Here is a 15,308-nt window from a genome sequence, read left to right on the forward strand (position 1 = left end):
TGCAAACACGTCAGATCAAACAACCCCCAGACCATGAATACGAAATGAAATGGTAGTATTATGGGATGGTCAGGACCAGGCTAACGCGAGTACATTGTACTTGGAAAAAAATAACCCAATGGCGCATTGAAACAAGAGCAATGTTACTGTAATTAAAATGTGTGTCTGACTCAGAAATTAATGTCTGAATGGTGCTGTTTCTATTGTGCTGTGCTATAGGGGGAGAGCTATAATGTTATGATGCTATAATGTAATGTAATGAAATGTAATGTAATGATGCTGTGCTATAGGGGGAGAGGAGAAGGAGATCCGCGTGTCTAAGGCGGAAGGCAAGACTGTGATCGAAGGCTTTAACCCCAGCCAGGAGTATAACTTTAAAGTGGTGGCTTTGAGAGGGGGAAAGGAGAGCAAACCACTCACCGGACAATATAAGGGTAAGTAAGGATATCACCAGCCAAGGATTCAAGCCAGGTTGACCGAATATTACAGAATTAGATTTCAACTTGATTGTAAATTATTCATAAGAAAACATTATTTCATAGGGTGGTCTCATCTATGTCAATTACAAGCATGTAAGATCTTATATCAAGCAGTTTTTTATTGATTCCTTTCTTTCCCTGCCCAGGGACTGCAGATGGAAATTAGCTGTTAAGATATAATCTGGTGCAGGTCATCTCTTTACTGTGTGATTCATGTATTTTTTTCTCTATTGCAGTACAAGGGGCCGACACAAACAATGTAAACGTGCCACAGCCACAGAAACACCAGAAAGATCCCTCGCCTAATGAGGAGGACAATGAGATCAGAGAAGGTAAGGTCAAAGGTCACTGTCATATCATGTCAACGATGCAGTTCTCTGTCTAGTGACGTCGCTGGTAATTGTTTTTTTTTATAGCCCTGAGTGTAAGTACCCAAAGCCATCTATAGAGGGGAGTTGGACTAATCCCATTGACCTCTGTTTATTCATAATGTCTGTGAATTTAAACGAATGAAGCATAAATAAGCCAATTACGACTCGAGTGAATACAGTATGTTGGTAATTGCCCAGAAATGTAGTTCGTTTTCTCTTAATTTTGCTTGTTATGTAGTGGTTCTGGTTCAGTGCAGTGAACAGAAAGCCACTTCTTGGCAATATTTCATTCTACATAGAAACAAGTGGCAAATCTACTTCTGGTACCTGATTCTTACCACCGGATATGCTTTCGGTAGTGAGGCATGGGAACGCCCCCGCGTGACGTAGCCGAACGCAGCCAGATGATGTGAATCAGGTTACTACTTCTGGTACCCCTGTTGTCATAACTCTCCCTATACATGGCTCTGCAAGTACCCACAGAAGAACCTAAAATATACAGTGTGCCTCAGGATCGTGGAAAGGAGTGGAATGGGATGGTTTTAGTTATCAAATGTTCACATGTACTAGACAAACAAAGCAATGTGTTGTGGTATGCAAGCCAGACCAGGTGTGTATGAACAGGAAAGCTGTTCAGCTGTAATGTGACAATGTGTAGGGATTATCATATTGATTAAGAGAGGACTTTGAGATGTAATAGCCTATTTTTTGTCGAGACATAAATAATAGCCTACTGTTTTTAGTCTGGGCCTTGTATAAGAGCAACTGAACAATGCATCAGAGGGGGAAACTTTCACTTTCAGAAAAAAAGAGTCCTGCTATGAAATGACCCAACCTGCAGTAAGCACATGAGTAATTATAGACAGTTACTGTATTTAGTACATGACAGTCCTTGACACTTTTTTTGACACTTTATCACTTTGTTTTTTGGCTGATCTGTTACGCTGATATCCCTTACAAATCAACCATGGGAAACCATGATTTCATGTTTTTTGAGCATGGTTCGGCATGGTTGGGTGGGTGATCTGCCTTGGGTGCTAAAATATGTGGAATGATGTGTGTAATGTCTGGTGTGTAATGTCCTCTGTATTTACCGTATGTATGTATGCTACTTGACACCTTAATTTCCCCTCTGGATTAATATATGATACTCTACTCTACTCTATGAGTAATTAAACAGGGATTGTATTTAGCACATGTGTAATTAAACAGGTACTGCAAGGTAGAGTATACAGTATCGTCTGCTTTACTTGTCTGACAAATTGATGTAATTAAAATCAGCTGATCCACTAAATGATTGCAACAGATACAGTCCATTGGATATGTTTTTTGCTGTCTGAAGGTTTTCCATCACACAGCAGACCTACTATGATAGTACCGTGACGTCAGCTTCCAACGGGTGCGCATCTCTGTGTGCAGTCCTCTGCTAACAAGATCTACTTCTGGTAACTGTGGTGGCTATTAAAGAAATCACTCAATCGTCAGATCTTTGTGAAGTTTCTCGCCAGCGGGAAGCCACCAGACAGTAGACAGTCAGAGAGAGAGAGAGAGAGAAATGGAGAGAGAGAGAGAGAGAGAGAGAGAGAGAGAGAGGGAGAGAGAGAGCAAGAGAGAGAGATAAAAAACCACCCACAGGGACTCTAAAAAGCTCTTTTCTTTTTGTCTGAGGAACTTCGACAAAATACATGGTGTTGGGCACCCAGTTGGATTAAAAAATAAATCACTAACAGATTTGTTGTGCTGGAAACTGAAGTGCTGGTGGAAGGAAGTCCATTACAAAAGTGGAACTGGGGCCCGAAAAAAAAGAGACTGTGAAACTTACTAGAGGCAAACAACTACACATGGAGCCTTATCTGCACAAAAGGATGCGATTCGATGCGATGGGGAAGGATCCTGGCCCCAGCCAGTCAGTAGACCACACCACATAGAGGCCATGACCCAGACCGAAACCAGCCACCATCATCTGAGGATGGAGGCTTTGGGCTGTGGTATCCATCAACCAGACTCAGAAAGAGCCAAGGTAAGCTCAAAGACCTCACTCACTCACTCACTGACTCACCCTGCCCTGCCCTGCACAGCACACATACCTAAAACCCCCACTCTCTCAGCCCGCCCTGCACCCATGCCTGAAACCCCCACTCTCTCACCCAGCCTGCGTGCATTCCTCAAAGATGCACCACTTACTTACTTAACATTCCACGTCAGCTTAGAGTTGTTCCTAAATGCAACGCGTTTATCCACTGTCATGTCTTGCCGTAAACATTGGCTTTATCACGCGCGGCATCTGAAGCGCTAAATCACTCATTCACTATACAGTACAGGGTATTATGCAATGTGACTGACACCCTGGTACAGTAAATTGCATGTTCTGAATTGGGATCAGGTTATTATTTTGGGCAAAGTAATGGTCTCTATCGCTGCCCTACAAAGGCAAAGTGCAGTAACTATTCCGATATTGAAACTGAGAAAAATGCCTTCAAAGCCTTAGTATTAGGTTAGATATTGTAGAGAGATACTGCAAATTTGACGTAGCAATATCTCTAAAACGGGATTAATTTGGTTTGTCACAAGATAAAGACCATTGCAGACCATTTTCAGTCTTAAGTCAATTTAAGTCAGTGTAGTTACTGCACTTTGCCTTTGTAGGGCAGTAATGGTTATATCATGTTCTGCATGATGTTTCTTTGGCCTTTAGCACTATTGTCATACATTCTGTAGGAAGTGTTTGACAACAATGTCAGGTTTAGCTTGTAATGTTACAACAGTGTGTGAGATACTGAACGGTGCTGGTGAAGTTTGAACATTGCAACATATAGGCTGTATTTTTGTGTGTTTTTTTGTGTTTTGAGTGTTGTCTTTTATACTGTCTCGGATTATTTTCATCGTACATTTTACTTACACTCAAGTGTGATGTGCCCGGGGGCCATACAAAGATGCTGTATGTATGCAGTATTTTAGAACAGGAGCGTGGTTACTAAAAGTGAGCATCGAGTGGGAAACGTGCTATTAGCGGGAGACTTCTGGAGAGCGTTTTAGCGACACAGCGGATAGTAACAGGTTGCTGTAGAGCTCCCTTGGTGTTGGATCAAGACAGCTTGGCTGTCGACGTGTGTCTGGCTGCTTAGACTATCATTTTGGGGAGATTGGGTGGTGGTGGTGGTGGTGGAGTGGATCTTGGGGTGTGAATGTGTGTGTGTGTGTGTGTGTGTGTGTGTGTGTGTGTGTGTGTGTGTGTGTGTGTGTGTGTGTGTGTTTGTGTGAGTGTGTGTGTGTGTGTGTGTGTGTGTGTGTGTGTGTGTGTGTGTGTGTGTGTGTGTGTGTGTGTGTGTCTATGTCTGTGTGTCTGTGTGTGTCTGTGCACTGTACATGTGTGTTTGTGTGTTTGTGCATTCATTCATGCAAGTCTGCATTCATCCATGCAAGTCTGTGTGTGTGTGTGTGTGTGTGTGTGTGTGTGTGTGTGTGTGTGTGTGTGTGTGTGTGTGTGTGTGTGTGTGTGTGTGTGTGTGTGTGTGTGTGTGTGTGTGTGTGTGTGTGTGTGTGTTGAAGGAGGAGGGGGTGAGAAGGGGTTCCGAGATAGATGCTCAGGCGTTGCGGAGAAAGTGAGAGATTCACGGCGGGATGCTGGAGAGGGTTGAGGACAGATCTGAGGAGGCCCCTTTGGCAGCATGAAGAGGAGATGAGAGAGGAGAGGAGAGGAGAGGAGAGGGGAGGAGAGGAGAGGAGAGGAGAAGGGGAGAGGAGAGGAGAGGAGAGGGGAGGGTAGGGGACGGGAGGACAGGAGAGGAGAGCAGAGGAGAGGAGAGAGGAGACGAGAGAAGAGGAGAGGAGAGAAAAGGAGAGAAGGGAAGAAGAGAGGAGGGGAGGAGAGGAGAGGAGAGAAGAGGAGAGAAGCAGAGAGGACAGGAGAGTCGAGGAGAGGAGAGGAGAGAGGGAAGAGGAGAGGCAAGGAGAGGAGGAGGGAAGAACAGAGGCAAGGAGAGGAGGGGGAGAGAGGAGAGGCAAGGAGAAGAGAGGGGAAGAGGAAAGGAGGAAAGAGGAGAGAAGCAGAGAGGACAGGAGAGTCGGGGAGAGGAGATGAGAGAGGGAAGAGCAGAGGCAAGGAGAAGAGAGGGGGAAGAGGAAAGGAGGAGAGGCGAGATGCAGGCGGTGCCCGTGGGCACAGGAGCAGACAGCTTGAGCAGATTTAGGCAGCAAATGCTACTCTTTATCTACTTCGGCTAACAGGCTCTCTTTCTCTCACATTCTCTCCTCCCCCACCTTATCCCTCACTCTTCTTTCCCTCTTTCTTTTCTCTCTGGCTCTTTCTCTCTCTCTCTCTCCTTTTCTCTCAGCCTGCCTGTCTGTGTGTGCGTCTCTGTCTATCTGTCTCTTTTTATTTCAGTCTCTCTTTCTCTCTCTCCCTCTCTCTCTCTCTCTGTCTTTCTCTCATAGTTCTGCTTTTCCTCTCAAACACTCTTCCTTCTTCATCTTTTGTTGTTCGCATGGCTGCGTGCCGCCGCTCCACTGCCCATGCATTCTGGTTTACTCCCTGTTTTCCTTCACTCTACTCTATGAGCTTTCATGCAAAACACCTAATGCCTTATCTTCAGCCATGCACTCATCCACATTTTTCTCTCTGATATTCTGTCTTTCTTTATTTCCTTACTTCCTTTCTTCCTTCCTTCTCTCTCTCTATGTTTTGTTCTGTTCTCTCCCTCTCTCTCTCTCTCTCTCTCTCTCTCTCTCTCTCTCTCTCTCTCTCTCTCTCTCTCTCTCTCTCTCTCTCTCTCTCTCTCTCTCTCTCTGTTCTGTTTTTCTTTCTTTCTTTTTTCTCTGCACTACCTACTTGCTCATCTCCACAGCTCTCCCTCTGTGCTGAATGTTCTCCCGAGCTGCCTATGCCCACACTTGCAGAATACCTTTGAAATGCTATCATGACTGAGCTGAGCTTGGGGTGCCCACTCTTTCCACTCTCAACTCCCGTTTTACAGGCAATTGCTTCGCCTCCTCTAGCTTCCTCCAATGTCCTACTGTAAGTCCTATCCTTTTCTTTCTTTCTTTCTTTCTTTCTTTCTTTCTTTCTTTCTTTCTTTCTTTCTTTCTTTCTTTCTTTCTTTCTTTCTTTCTTTCTTTCTTTCTTTCTTTATCTATCTCTCTACTATCTCTGTAGCTCTCTCTCTCTCTCTATCTATCTATCTCTGTATCTCTCTCTCTCTCTCTCTCTCTCTCTCTCTATTTATCTATCTATCTCTATCTCTCTCTCTGTGTGTGTAGCTCTCTCTCTCTCTCTCTCTCTCTCTCTCTCTCTCTCTCTCTCTCTCTCTCTCTCTCTCTCTCTGTCTCTCTCTCTCTCTTCGCAGGCATGCCTTTTGGCTTCTCGGGCTAGGCTGGATGCCCTTTTGCTTCTGGCATTTAGCCGTTTATGTACAGTAAAGCGGGGGCCCACTAACTGTGTTGCCAGATTGAGCGGTTACCCGCCCAATTGAGCTACTTGGGATAGTCGTCTGTGGGTTAAAACTGGAAAAATTGGCCATTTGGTGTTAATTTTCTGCCGTTTTGGGCCCATAGAAATCAATGCAATTTGTTGAAATTGGTCGGAATTTAGCGCATTTTGGCGTTTTTGAGAACCTTTTGGGCGGGATTTGATCAGACACATCTGGCAACACTGCCCACTGAGGACAGAGGAAGGCAGAGAGTGGCAGGCAGCCCTGATATTACAGTGAAGGGGCCAATGGAGACACTCTGTGAAGGGTGAACAGAGTTTTCTGTGAACACCACAACAAAAACGATGGCTTGCTTGCTTAGTGTGTCAGCCAGCAACAGCTGTGTGAAAGTCACATGACCACACGAGCAATCATGACTCACTCACACACCAGCCACGCTGGAAATATGGTGGAAAGGGGTGTAGTGTGTGTGTGTGTGTGTGTGTGTGTGTGTGTGTGTGTGTGTGTGTGTGTGTGTGTGTGTGTGTGTGTGTGTGTGTGTGTGTGTGTGTGTGTGTGTGTGTGTGTGTGTGTGTACTGTATGTGTGCTGACTTGTGAAGGTGAGTGAAAGATAGCAGATAGCAGAAGCTAAATGATATCATGATGACCTCATGAGCAATACAGCTGTACAATACCTTTGCAAATTGCTGTAACAATTATCACGACACAGTACACATTACTGTAGGCTATATAGCGCTCTACCACCTATTGCATTTTTGCATACTTGTATGATTTTGCATACTTGTGTTGCAACACAAGCGTGCTCTCTGTACAGCAATTAACATGTCACATGAAAAATGCTTGTGTGAATATTTTTAATAGTGTAGTACTGTATATACAGTATATCACGAAAGTGAATACACCCCTCACAGTTTTGCAGATGTTTGAGTATATCTTTTCATAGGAAAGCATTACAGAAATATAACTTTGACACAATGATTAGTGACCTTTTAACAACATATTTAACCGCTTACATTTCTTGTTCACTCAGAAAAAAACAAAATACAGCCATTAATGTTTGAACATGTACTCACAAAAGTGAGTACACCCTAGATTAAAATCCGGTAGAGAAGGGGCTATGTTGGCTCGAATCATCTCGAAATGAAACGAAATGAAAAGGGATGACAAGGGAGGTCATCAGTGTGCGTTTCATCCTTTTCATGTCGTTTCATTTCGAGACGATTCGAGCCAACATAGCCCCTTCTCTACCGGATTTTAATCTGGGGTGTACTCACTTTTGTGAGTACATGTTCAAACATTAATGGCTGTATTTTGTTTTTTTCTGAGTGAACAAGAAATTTAAGCGGTTAAATATGTTGTTAAAAGGTCACTAATCATTGTGTCATAGTTACATTTCTGTAATGCTTTCCTATGAAAAGATATACTCAAAAATCTGCAAAACTGTGAGGGGTGTATTCACTTTCGTGATATACTGTACACCATTCATAGTTAAGATGAACATATTGCTTGTGACAAGTAAAGTCACCAAGTAATAAAAAATATCTTGTCCCATGGACAAATGCCTTAAAACAAGTATAAATCGTCAATTTCTAGTTCTAAATTCTTGTTAAAAGTACTAGTTATTTGGAGATTTTCACTGAAATTAACATTGAGGTTTCTGCTATGAGGCACTGTGCGTTTCTGCTATGAGGTACTGTGTGTGTGTTGCGTTTCTGCTCAAATGAGGCACTGTGTGTGTGTGTTTGTGTTGCGTTTCTGCTATGAAGTACCGTGTGTGTGTGTTGTGTTTCTACTATGAGGTACTGTGTGTGTGTATGTGTTACGTTTCTACTATGAGACACTGTGCGTGTGTTGCGTTTCTGGTATGAGACACTGTGTGTGTTGCGTTTCTGCTATGAGACGTTGTGTGTGTGTGTGTGTGAGTGTGTGTGTGCGTGTGCGCATGCGTGTGTGTGTGTGTGTGTGTGTGTTGCGTTTCTGCTATGAGGTACTGTGTGTGTGTGTTACGTTTCTGTTCAGATGAGGCACTGAGTGTGTGTGTGTGTGTGTGTGTGTGTGTGTGTGTGTGTGTGTGTGTGTGTGTGTGTGTGTGTGTGTGTGTGTGTGTGTGTGTGTGTGTGTGTGTGTGTGTGTGTGTGTGTGTGTGTTGCGTATGTGCTGGGAGGACAGTGGACGCCTCGTTTGTTTCCCCTTAATTACGCGATCATTTGTTTACACTCCAAGGAAGGTATCTGAGGAGACAGGGGGGGGTAATGAACTCACAGTATGTCGCGTAATATGGTGCACACGCACACACACACACACACACACACACACACACACACACACACACACACACACACACACACACACACACACACACACACACACACACACACACACACACACACACATGGTAATATGGTGCTCATCAGGGACATTTACATACAGACACATATACACAAGACGTAGGTACGCAGACATCTGCACAGCACACGCACGCACGCACGCATGTACTGATAAGCGGACACACACACATCCATACGTCTAGTATACGTAAACATGCATACACACATACACAAACACACACACACACACACAAATGCACACAGAGTAATATACAGAAAAATATATTCATACGTATGCACAGATACATACAGTACAGTCAGAGGTGTCGAAAGTAAAAGTAAAAGTACTTTTGTGGTGTAATTACAACACTAGCACATGGCATTACATAAGCGTTACACCATTTACTCCATTGTACCTAATGAGATAGATAGACTGTGTTGCTACTGAAAAACGCTGATCGTAAGACAAGTACTCAGATCTACTTGTTATTCAGCTAAGCTTCTTGAGTTGGGAGGAAACTGCTTCTTTTTTTTACTTTTACTTTTGACACCTCTGAGTACAGTATGCATTCACACAGACACACGTTTCATTGCTCAGGCAGTGAAGTACAGTGCATATACAGTACATGCTTGCTGTACACTCCATACGCCAGGAGCACAACAACACAAACATAAACAAACCAGGAGAGCTGTTGTAAAAATGTAAAAGCACTCTACAGACTACAGTAAATATCCTTTGGCAGCTACAATATGAGGCCTAGAGCAGGGGTTCCCAATCTTCACTGTGACAAGGCCCCCCATTCAGGTCAAGGGGTGTGTTCAAAACAGCTCGAACCTGATTGGAGAATTCACGTGACTTTTTTTAAAATCACATACTACAAACCCCAACTCCGATGAAGTTGGGACGTTTGGTAAACAGTGAATAAAATCTGTGTAAAGCCGGATCACACCGCACTCTCGATTAAAAGGTGCCAAACATAAACAAAAACTGTGTAAAATTGAAAGAAAAATGTCTGCACACTTAAATCCCCTTTGTGTTCTTTTTAATAGGCCAAGCTTTCGGTCTACTGACCTTCCTCAGGGCTCAGTAAACTGTAAACAGTGAATAAAATCAAAATGCTATCATTTTCAAAACATTCAATCTATTCATTAGATGGAGAATAGTGAAAAGACAACATATTAAGTGTTAAAACCGAGAAAAAATATTGTTTTGGGGGACATATGTACACATTTCTAATTTGATAAATCCAACACGTCTCAAAAGAGTTGGGACGGGGATCAGTGAAATTTAGTAAACATCCAAATAAGATAAAACAACAAAGAATAACATTTCAAAATGAATTGTACTGACGGACAATATAGGTGTCCAGGTATAAGATCATCACAGAGAGGCTGAGTCACTCAGAATTAAAGATGCAAAGGGAATAATTACCATAGTTATTACATACATTTTTGAATTCCCTTTGATTTACCACGATTGAGTGTATATAAGACATATTTTTGTTAATAAAATCATTGTATAGGTTCATGACATCATGAAATATATATTGGCTGTAGTCTCACTCTAATTCCTGGAGTGCTAGAGCTATTGAAAATTGACCATATTAAGAATGCTTAATGCATGAAAATGACACAGGGGTTTAACTTTCTCCTAAGCACCTGAGCTCACTTGAAATAGACCCAGAAGACATGGGAAACTGTCCTTTGCTTACAGAAGTCAGCAGAAGTTGTAGAAGTCCATTCTTTTTGACAATAATAGAGCATTGCACATCCTGTGCTACAGTGAAAATGGACCATCCAACTTGTGTTAGTTAGTGCTAGCTTCAAAAGTCAGCCTCCATGATGGCATGCGGGTGCAGTAGTGCATTGGTTAAGTTGTTCTCACTCATCTGTAGAGTTAAATACAGTGCTGAATGGTATACATGGGTTTTAAACAGCATGAAAAGCCACTCATGCATTATATTTTGAAGGGAGATCTTCGATTACTGCCACATAGTAAGGTCAAATTGCATTCTCTACTATGTTTTAACAGTTTGGCTCCATCATAAGGACCAGCAGGTGATAAAATGGTGGGTTTTTGGTCAAGACCTGTCACACTATAAGCACTACAGAAAGGAAAACATTGCAAAACATGACAAGGAATACACCCACCATTTAAGCTGGTGAAATCATGTCCAAGATAGGAATTAACACTGTTTTTTTATATAAAATCATCTCATCGGTTAATGTATTTAACTGTTAAGTGTTGTCTTTTGTTTTGTTTTTAGTCTTCCTCAACATTTGCTGCCATTTATTGTCCCCGTCCCAACTCTTTTGAGACGTGTTGGATTTCTCAAATTAGAAATGAGTACATATGTCCCCCAAAACAATATTTTTTCTCGGTTTTAACACTTAATATGTTGTCTTTTCACTAAAATGAATAGATTGAGTGTTTTGAAAATGATAGCATTTTGATTTTATTCACTGTTTACCAAACGTCCCAACTTCATCGGAGTTGGGGTAAGTACTTAAACCACTGACGTGTATATACCCCGCCCTGTGATCCCACCCCGCGATTCTAATTGGACAGATTGTGAAATTTCTGATTCCGTTCGGGCTCGTCTAACAGGGCTCTAAATTAACACACGCTAACCCGCCAAACACGGGTGAAAATTAATTTTGGCCGGTGGAAAAAAATACCTACCCGCCCATTTGGCTAGTAGCGCCCGAGTAGCCTACAGTAAATTGTGAACGGTAAACGGCGGCTTGAAAATAAGACAACGTACGGCGAGATTTCCTACATTACCCATAAACACTCCCGTCATGACCCCACCCCACCGTGAGCTTTCCGAAGCAGCAGCCACTCCGTGCTGCTGTTGCGCGCGCCAGGACAAAAAACATTTCAGAGTTCTTGTGCGCTCACATTATTTTGACAGGCAACTCTGCCCTGCTCCTGTCGCTTTCGCTCCACCACTTTTAACGTAACTATTAGGCCTACTGTTACTATTAGCATTCACCGACACCGACACACCTTGCTCTAACAGGCTGCCTTTTTAAGCTGTGAGGACCTGACCGAAGAGTTTCAATAACAGGAGTGTTGTGGAACGAAATAGCGACAAGGGCAGAGGAGGAGAACGGGCTGTCAGAGTAGTGTGAGCGTAGCTGTCAGTTGTCTTCTGAAATGTTTTAAGTCCTGGCGCAAGTTGGAAAGCCCACGCCATCGGAAAGAAAGGCAGACCTTATGCCCGTGCGAGTAGGCTACGTGCGCTACGTACGCTATGGAAGTAACAAAGGAAGCGAACATTTCCGTGATATTATTTGCTTTTAGTTAAACATAGCGTAGGCTTCTTGTTATTTTGTTGCGCATGGTAGAGAAGAGCTCCTGGAGGAAATAATGGTGCCTATAGCATCATACTGTGTAGGCCACATAAACACACAATAGGCACACACGACATCATATCCATTATTGCACAACGTGTGTGTGTGTGTGTGTGTGTGTGTGTGTGTGTGTGTGTGTGTGTGTGTGTGTGTGTGTGTGTGTGTGTGTGTGTGTGTGTGTGTGTGTGTGTGTGTGTGTGTGTGTTGACCTCTCCTCTCCTCCTCTTCTTTTCCTCTCATCTCTTCTCCCTCCTTGGAGTGTGAGGTTTTGTAGTGTTTGGCTGTGTGTTTGGTTTAAAGGTCTGTTGTGTGTGTGGCTGGTGATTCATTGTTTTCAGAGGTAAAAATAAGTTAAGGTAAAGTTTTAAAAAGTTTATATAATATGCTTATTATAGACCTAGTATGTAAGGCAAGGCAAGGCAAGTTTATTTATATAGCGCATTTCATACACAGGTGCAACTCAATGTGCTTCACAAAGTTAACAAATGTAAATGAAAGGAAAACAGGAAAATGAATTAGAGTCAGAAAAAACATTTAAAACATTTAAATTTTATGTAGGCCTATAGTGTTTATGTGTTGTGGAAATTTGAATGAAATAACCATAATAATAATAATAATAATTTAACAAAAAACACAACTAGCCTAACGCATAGCCTATTTTGGCAATATTAAAAAATGGCTTGTTGAACTTCTGTTTGGCTGTTAAGAAAAAATGTCTACTAGCCAAATTGGCTGGTGGTGGAAAAAGTTAATTTAGAGCCCTGTCGTCTAAGATTTCCAGACCCTCATGCGAGCTCACGAAGTTGACACGAAGTTGACACGAGTTCAGGTAGATTCCAGCCAAGGCCCCACTTGACATGGGCCGTGCCACACACTATTTCTTTCTGGGCACCCAATCTCACAACTCGATGAAGTTGGTGCATTTCTAAACCCATTCGAGTACCTCAGAAAGCATAACACATGTATAAACTTTGTAAAAAAGAAAAAACATTCCACTGGGATTGTTTAGCTTATTTTTGGTTTATTTTGTCTACTTAAGTTATGCAAGTTATTAAATTATTCATGGGTGTGGGAAGTACTTTTTAACAGGGGGTGCTGGGGCATCTCAGCATGTTAAAATAATCGAAATATTTCAATACTAACAGAAAATAGTAGTTTTGAAAACGTATTGCTTCAGGGGGTGCCTGCAGCACCCCTACTTCCCACCCGGCATCTCCTCGCGGCCCCCCGGGGGTCCCTGGCCCCCCCACTTTGAAAACCACTGGCCTAGAGTGCAGTACAGGAGGTCCCCTCAGCATGCAGGCTGACTCCATCAATCTGTGACCATTAAGAGGCTAGAGAGAGACTAGACTATACACTGTGATAAACACCACCACTGTCTCCTGAAAGAAAAAAACATAAACTGCACTATTTATTTACCAGAGGAGAAGAGCAGGAGGAGAATAAGAAGAAGACTCCTTCTTCTTGTTGTTTTTTGTGCCTGAGAATTGTCAAGTGCTCAAGAGCTGATTTGCATAGCCCACGGATACTGGCAAGCATCTGTGTGTGTGTGTGTGTGTGTGTGTGTGTGTGTCCTCGTGTTTATCTGTGTGTGTCTTTAGGTGTGTGTGTGTCTGTGTACCATGTGTGTGTGTGTGTGTCCTCATGTTTATCTGTTTGTGTGTGTGTTTAGGTGTGTGTGTGTGTTTGTGTGTGTGTGTGTGTGTTTAGGTGTGTGTGTGTCTGTGTACCATACCGCGCTGGCGTCTCCGTCTCCCGGCCGGCTGGCTAACGGGAGCCAAGTGCTGGCATGATTTACAGGGTACCGTACCGGCTCCTTTCACTTCACGCTGCTGTTGTTAAGCACTGCCAGAGAAGCCGGCAAGGGAGGAGCCGGGCGGGTGAGGAGGGGGGCAAAGGGGTCAGCTGTCCTGGACCAAGGGAGACAAGGGGCCCAGAATTGTCATCCCATTGCATTGTATGTATTGAGGGGTGGGGGTGTTCAGACAACTTTGTCCCGTGTCTGGAGGCCCTAAGCGCTAGCCTGGTTCTCTTGCAAACATTATCAATCGCTTAGCTTTGGAAAGGCGTGGGTGTGTTCAAAACAGCTCGAACCTGATAGAAGAATCCACGTGAATCCAATAGGAGAATTCACATGACTTTTTTTAATCACGTACTACTTCAACCACTGACTTGTATATACCCCGCCCTGTGATCCCGCCCTGCGATTCTGATTGGACAGGCTGTGAAATTTCTGATTCCGTTCGGGCTCGTCTAAGATTTCCAGACCCTCATGCGAGCTCACGAAGTTGAGCAGAAATACACAAAGGGTCTGCCTGAGAGCCAGGCTACCTAAGCGCTGCTGTGGTGCGTGACTTGATGTAATGGCCCGAAAGTACAGGCATGGCTTGGCTCGACTCGACTCGACTTGGCATCCCCCATAACAAATGACTGGCTTTTGTTGTGCAGTTCGCCCTGCAGAGCTTGATGCCTGACGCTTGACCCTGAGAGCTATCCTGGCCTGGCGTTACCTCTGTCTGACTCCTATAATTCTCTCATTGCTCCACCATACCCACCAACCGACAAGCCCTCCAACCCACGGCCTTCACCATCCCCACCCAGGGCTGGATTAAGATGGGCTGGGGCCCCTAGACTACAGGTTGCTGTGGGCCCCCCCAGAAGGCAAATTTCGCTACAAATTTACATAGACAGTGAGCAATTACGAGCTGGGAATTAAGGATAACATGTCTACCAATTGTACCGAGCACAACAGAAACATTTTCAATATTGCTTCTTGTCACAATTCTGCATTTTTTTCACTTTTGATCAATCAGGGGCCCCCTGGCAGGTGTGACGGGGGGGAATCCCACAATTGGGTTCTCATTATATGAAGTGGTGGGACTCTTTCAGATGGCTTTTACATTACATTACATTATATTAAATTGCACTTAGCTGTTAGCTGACGCTTTCATTTATTCAAAGCGATTTACAGTTATTATATTTCAGGGTATTGGTTACATTCCCTGAATTAATGTGGGGTGCCCTTGCTCAAGGGCACTTCAGGCATGGATGGAGATGTAGGGAGAGGTCAGGGGGGATTCGAACCTGCAACCCCTAGATTGAAAGATCTCTAACCACTTGGCCCACGGCTGCCCACAGGCTTTCGGACGTCCTGGGCCCGGCCAAGGCTGTGTTACTGTACGTATCGGCCCTGTCAAGTGTCCACCCCTGCCTCAGGATGGTTCTGAAGGCAGCAACAGGAGAGAGGCGAAGGGAAATGAATGGCTAGGCTAGGCAAGGGGGGCTGTGGGGAAATGAATGGCTAGGCTAGGCAAGGGTGGTTGTGGGGTCTGTCGTTCCAACCCACT

The 15,308-nt window shown here is 43.7% G+C and overlaps 1 protein-coding gene across 1 annotated transcript in view; it reads left to right on the top strand.

The window, feature by feature from the left end:
• LOC134436371 (collagen alpha-1(XIV) chain-like) overlaps positions 1-15,308 on the top strand; it is a 160,939-nt gene that overhangs the window by 13,340 nt on the left and 132,291 nt on the right. The window contains exons 4-5 of the mRNA XM_063185539.1: positions 291-434; positions 716-811. Of these exons, the coding sequence (XP_063041609.1) occupies positions 291-434; positions 716-811 (240 nt within the window). The remainder of the gene's footprint in view (positions 1-290; positions 435-715; positions 812-15,308) is intronic.

This window comes from Engraulis encrasicolus, chromosome 20 (genome assembly GCF_034702125.1).
Source record: "Engraulis encrasicolus isolate BLACKSEA-1 chromosome 20, IST_EnEncr_1.0, whole genome shotgun sequence".
NCBI lineage: Eukaryota > Metazoa > Chordata > Actinopteri > Clupeiformes > Engraulidae > Engraulis > Engraulis encrasicolus.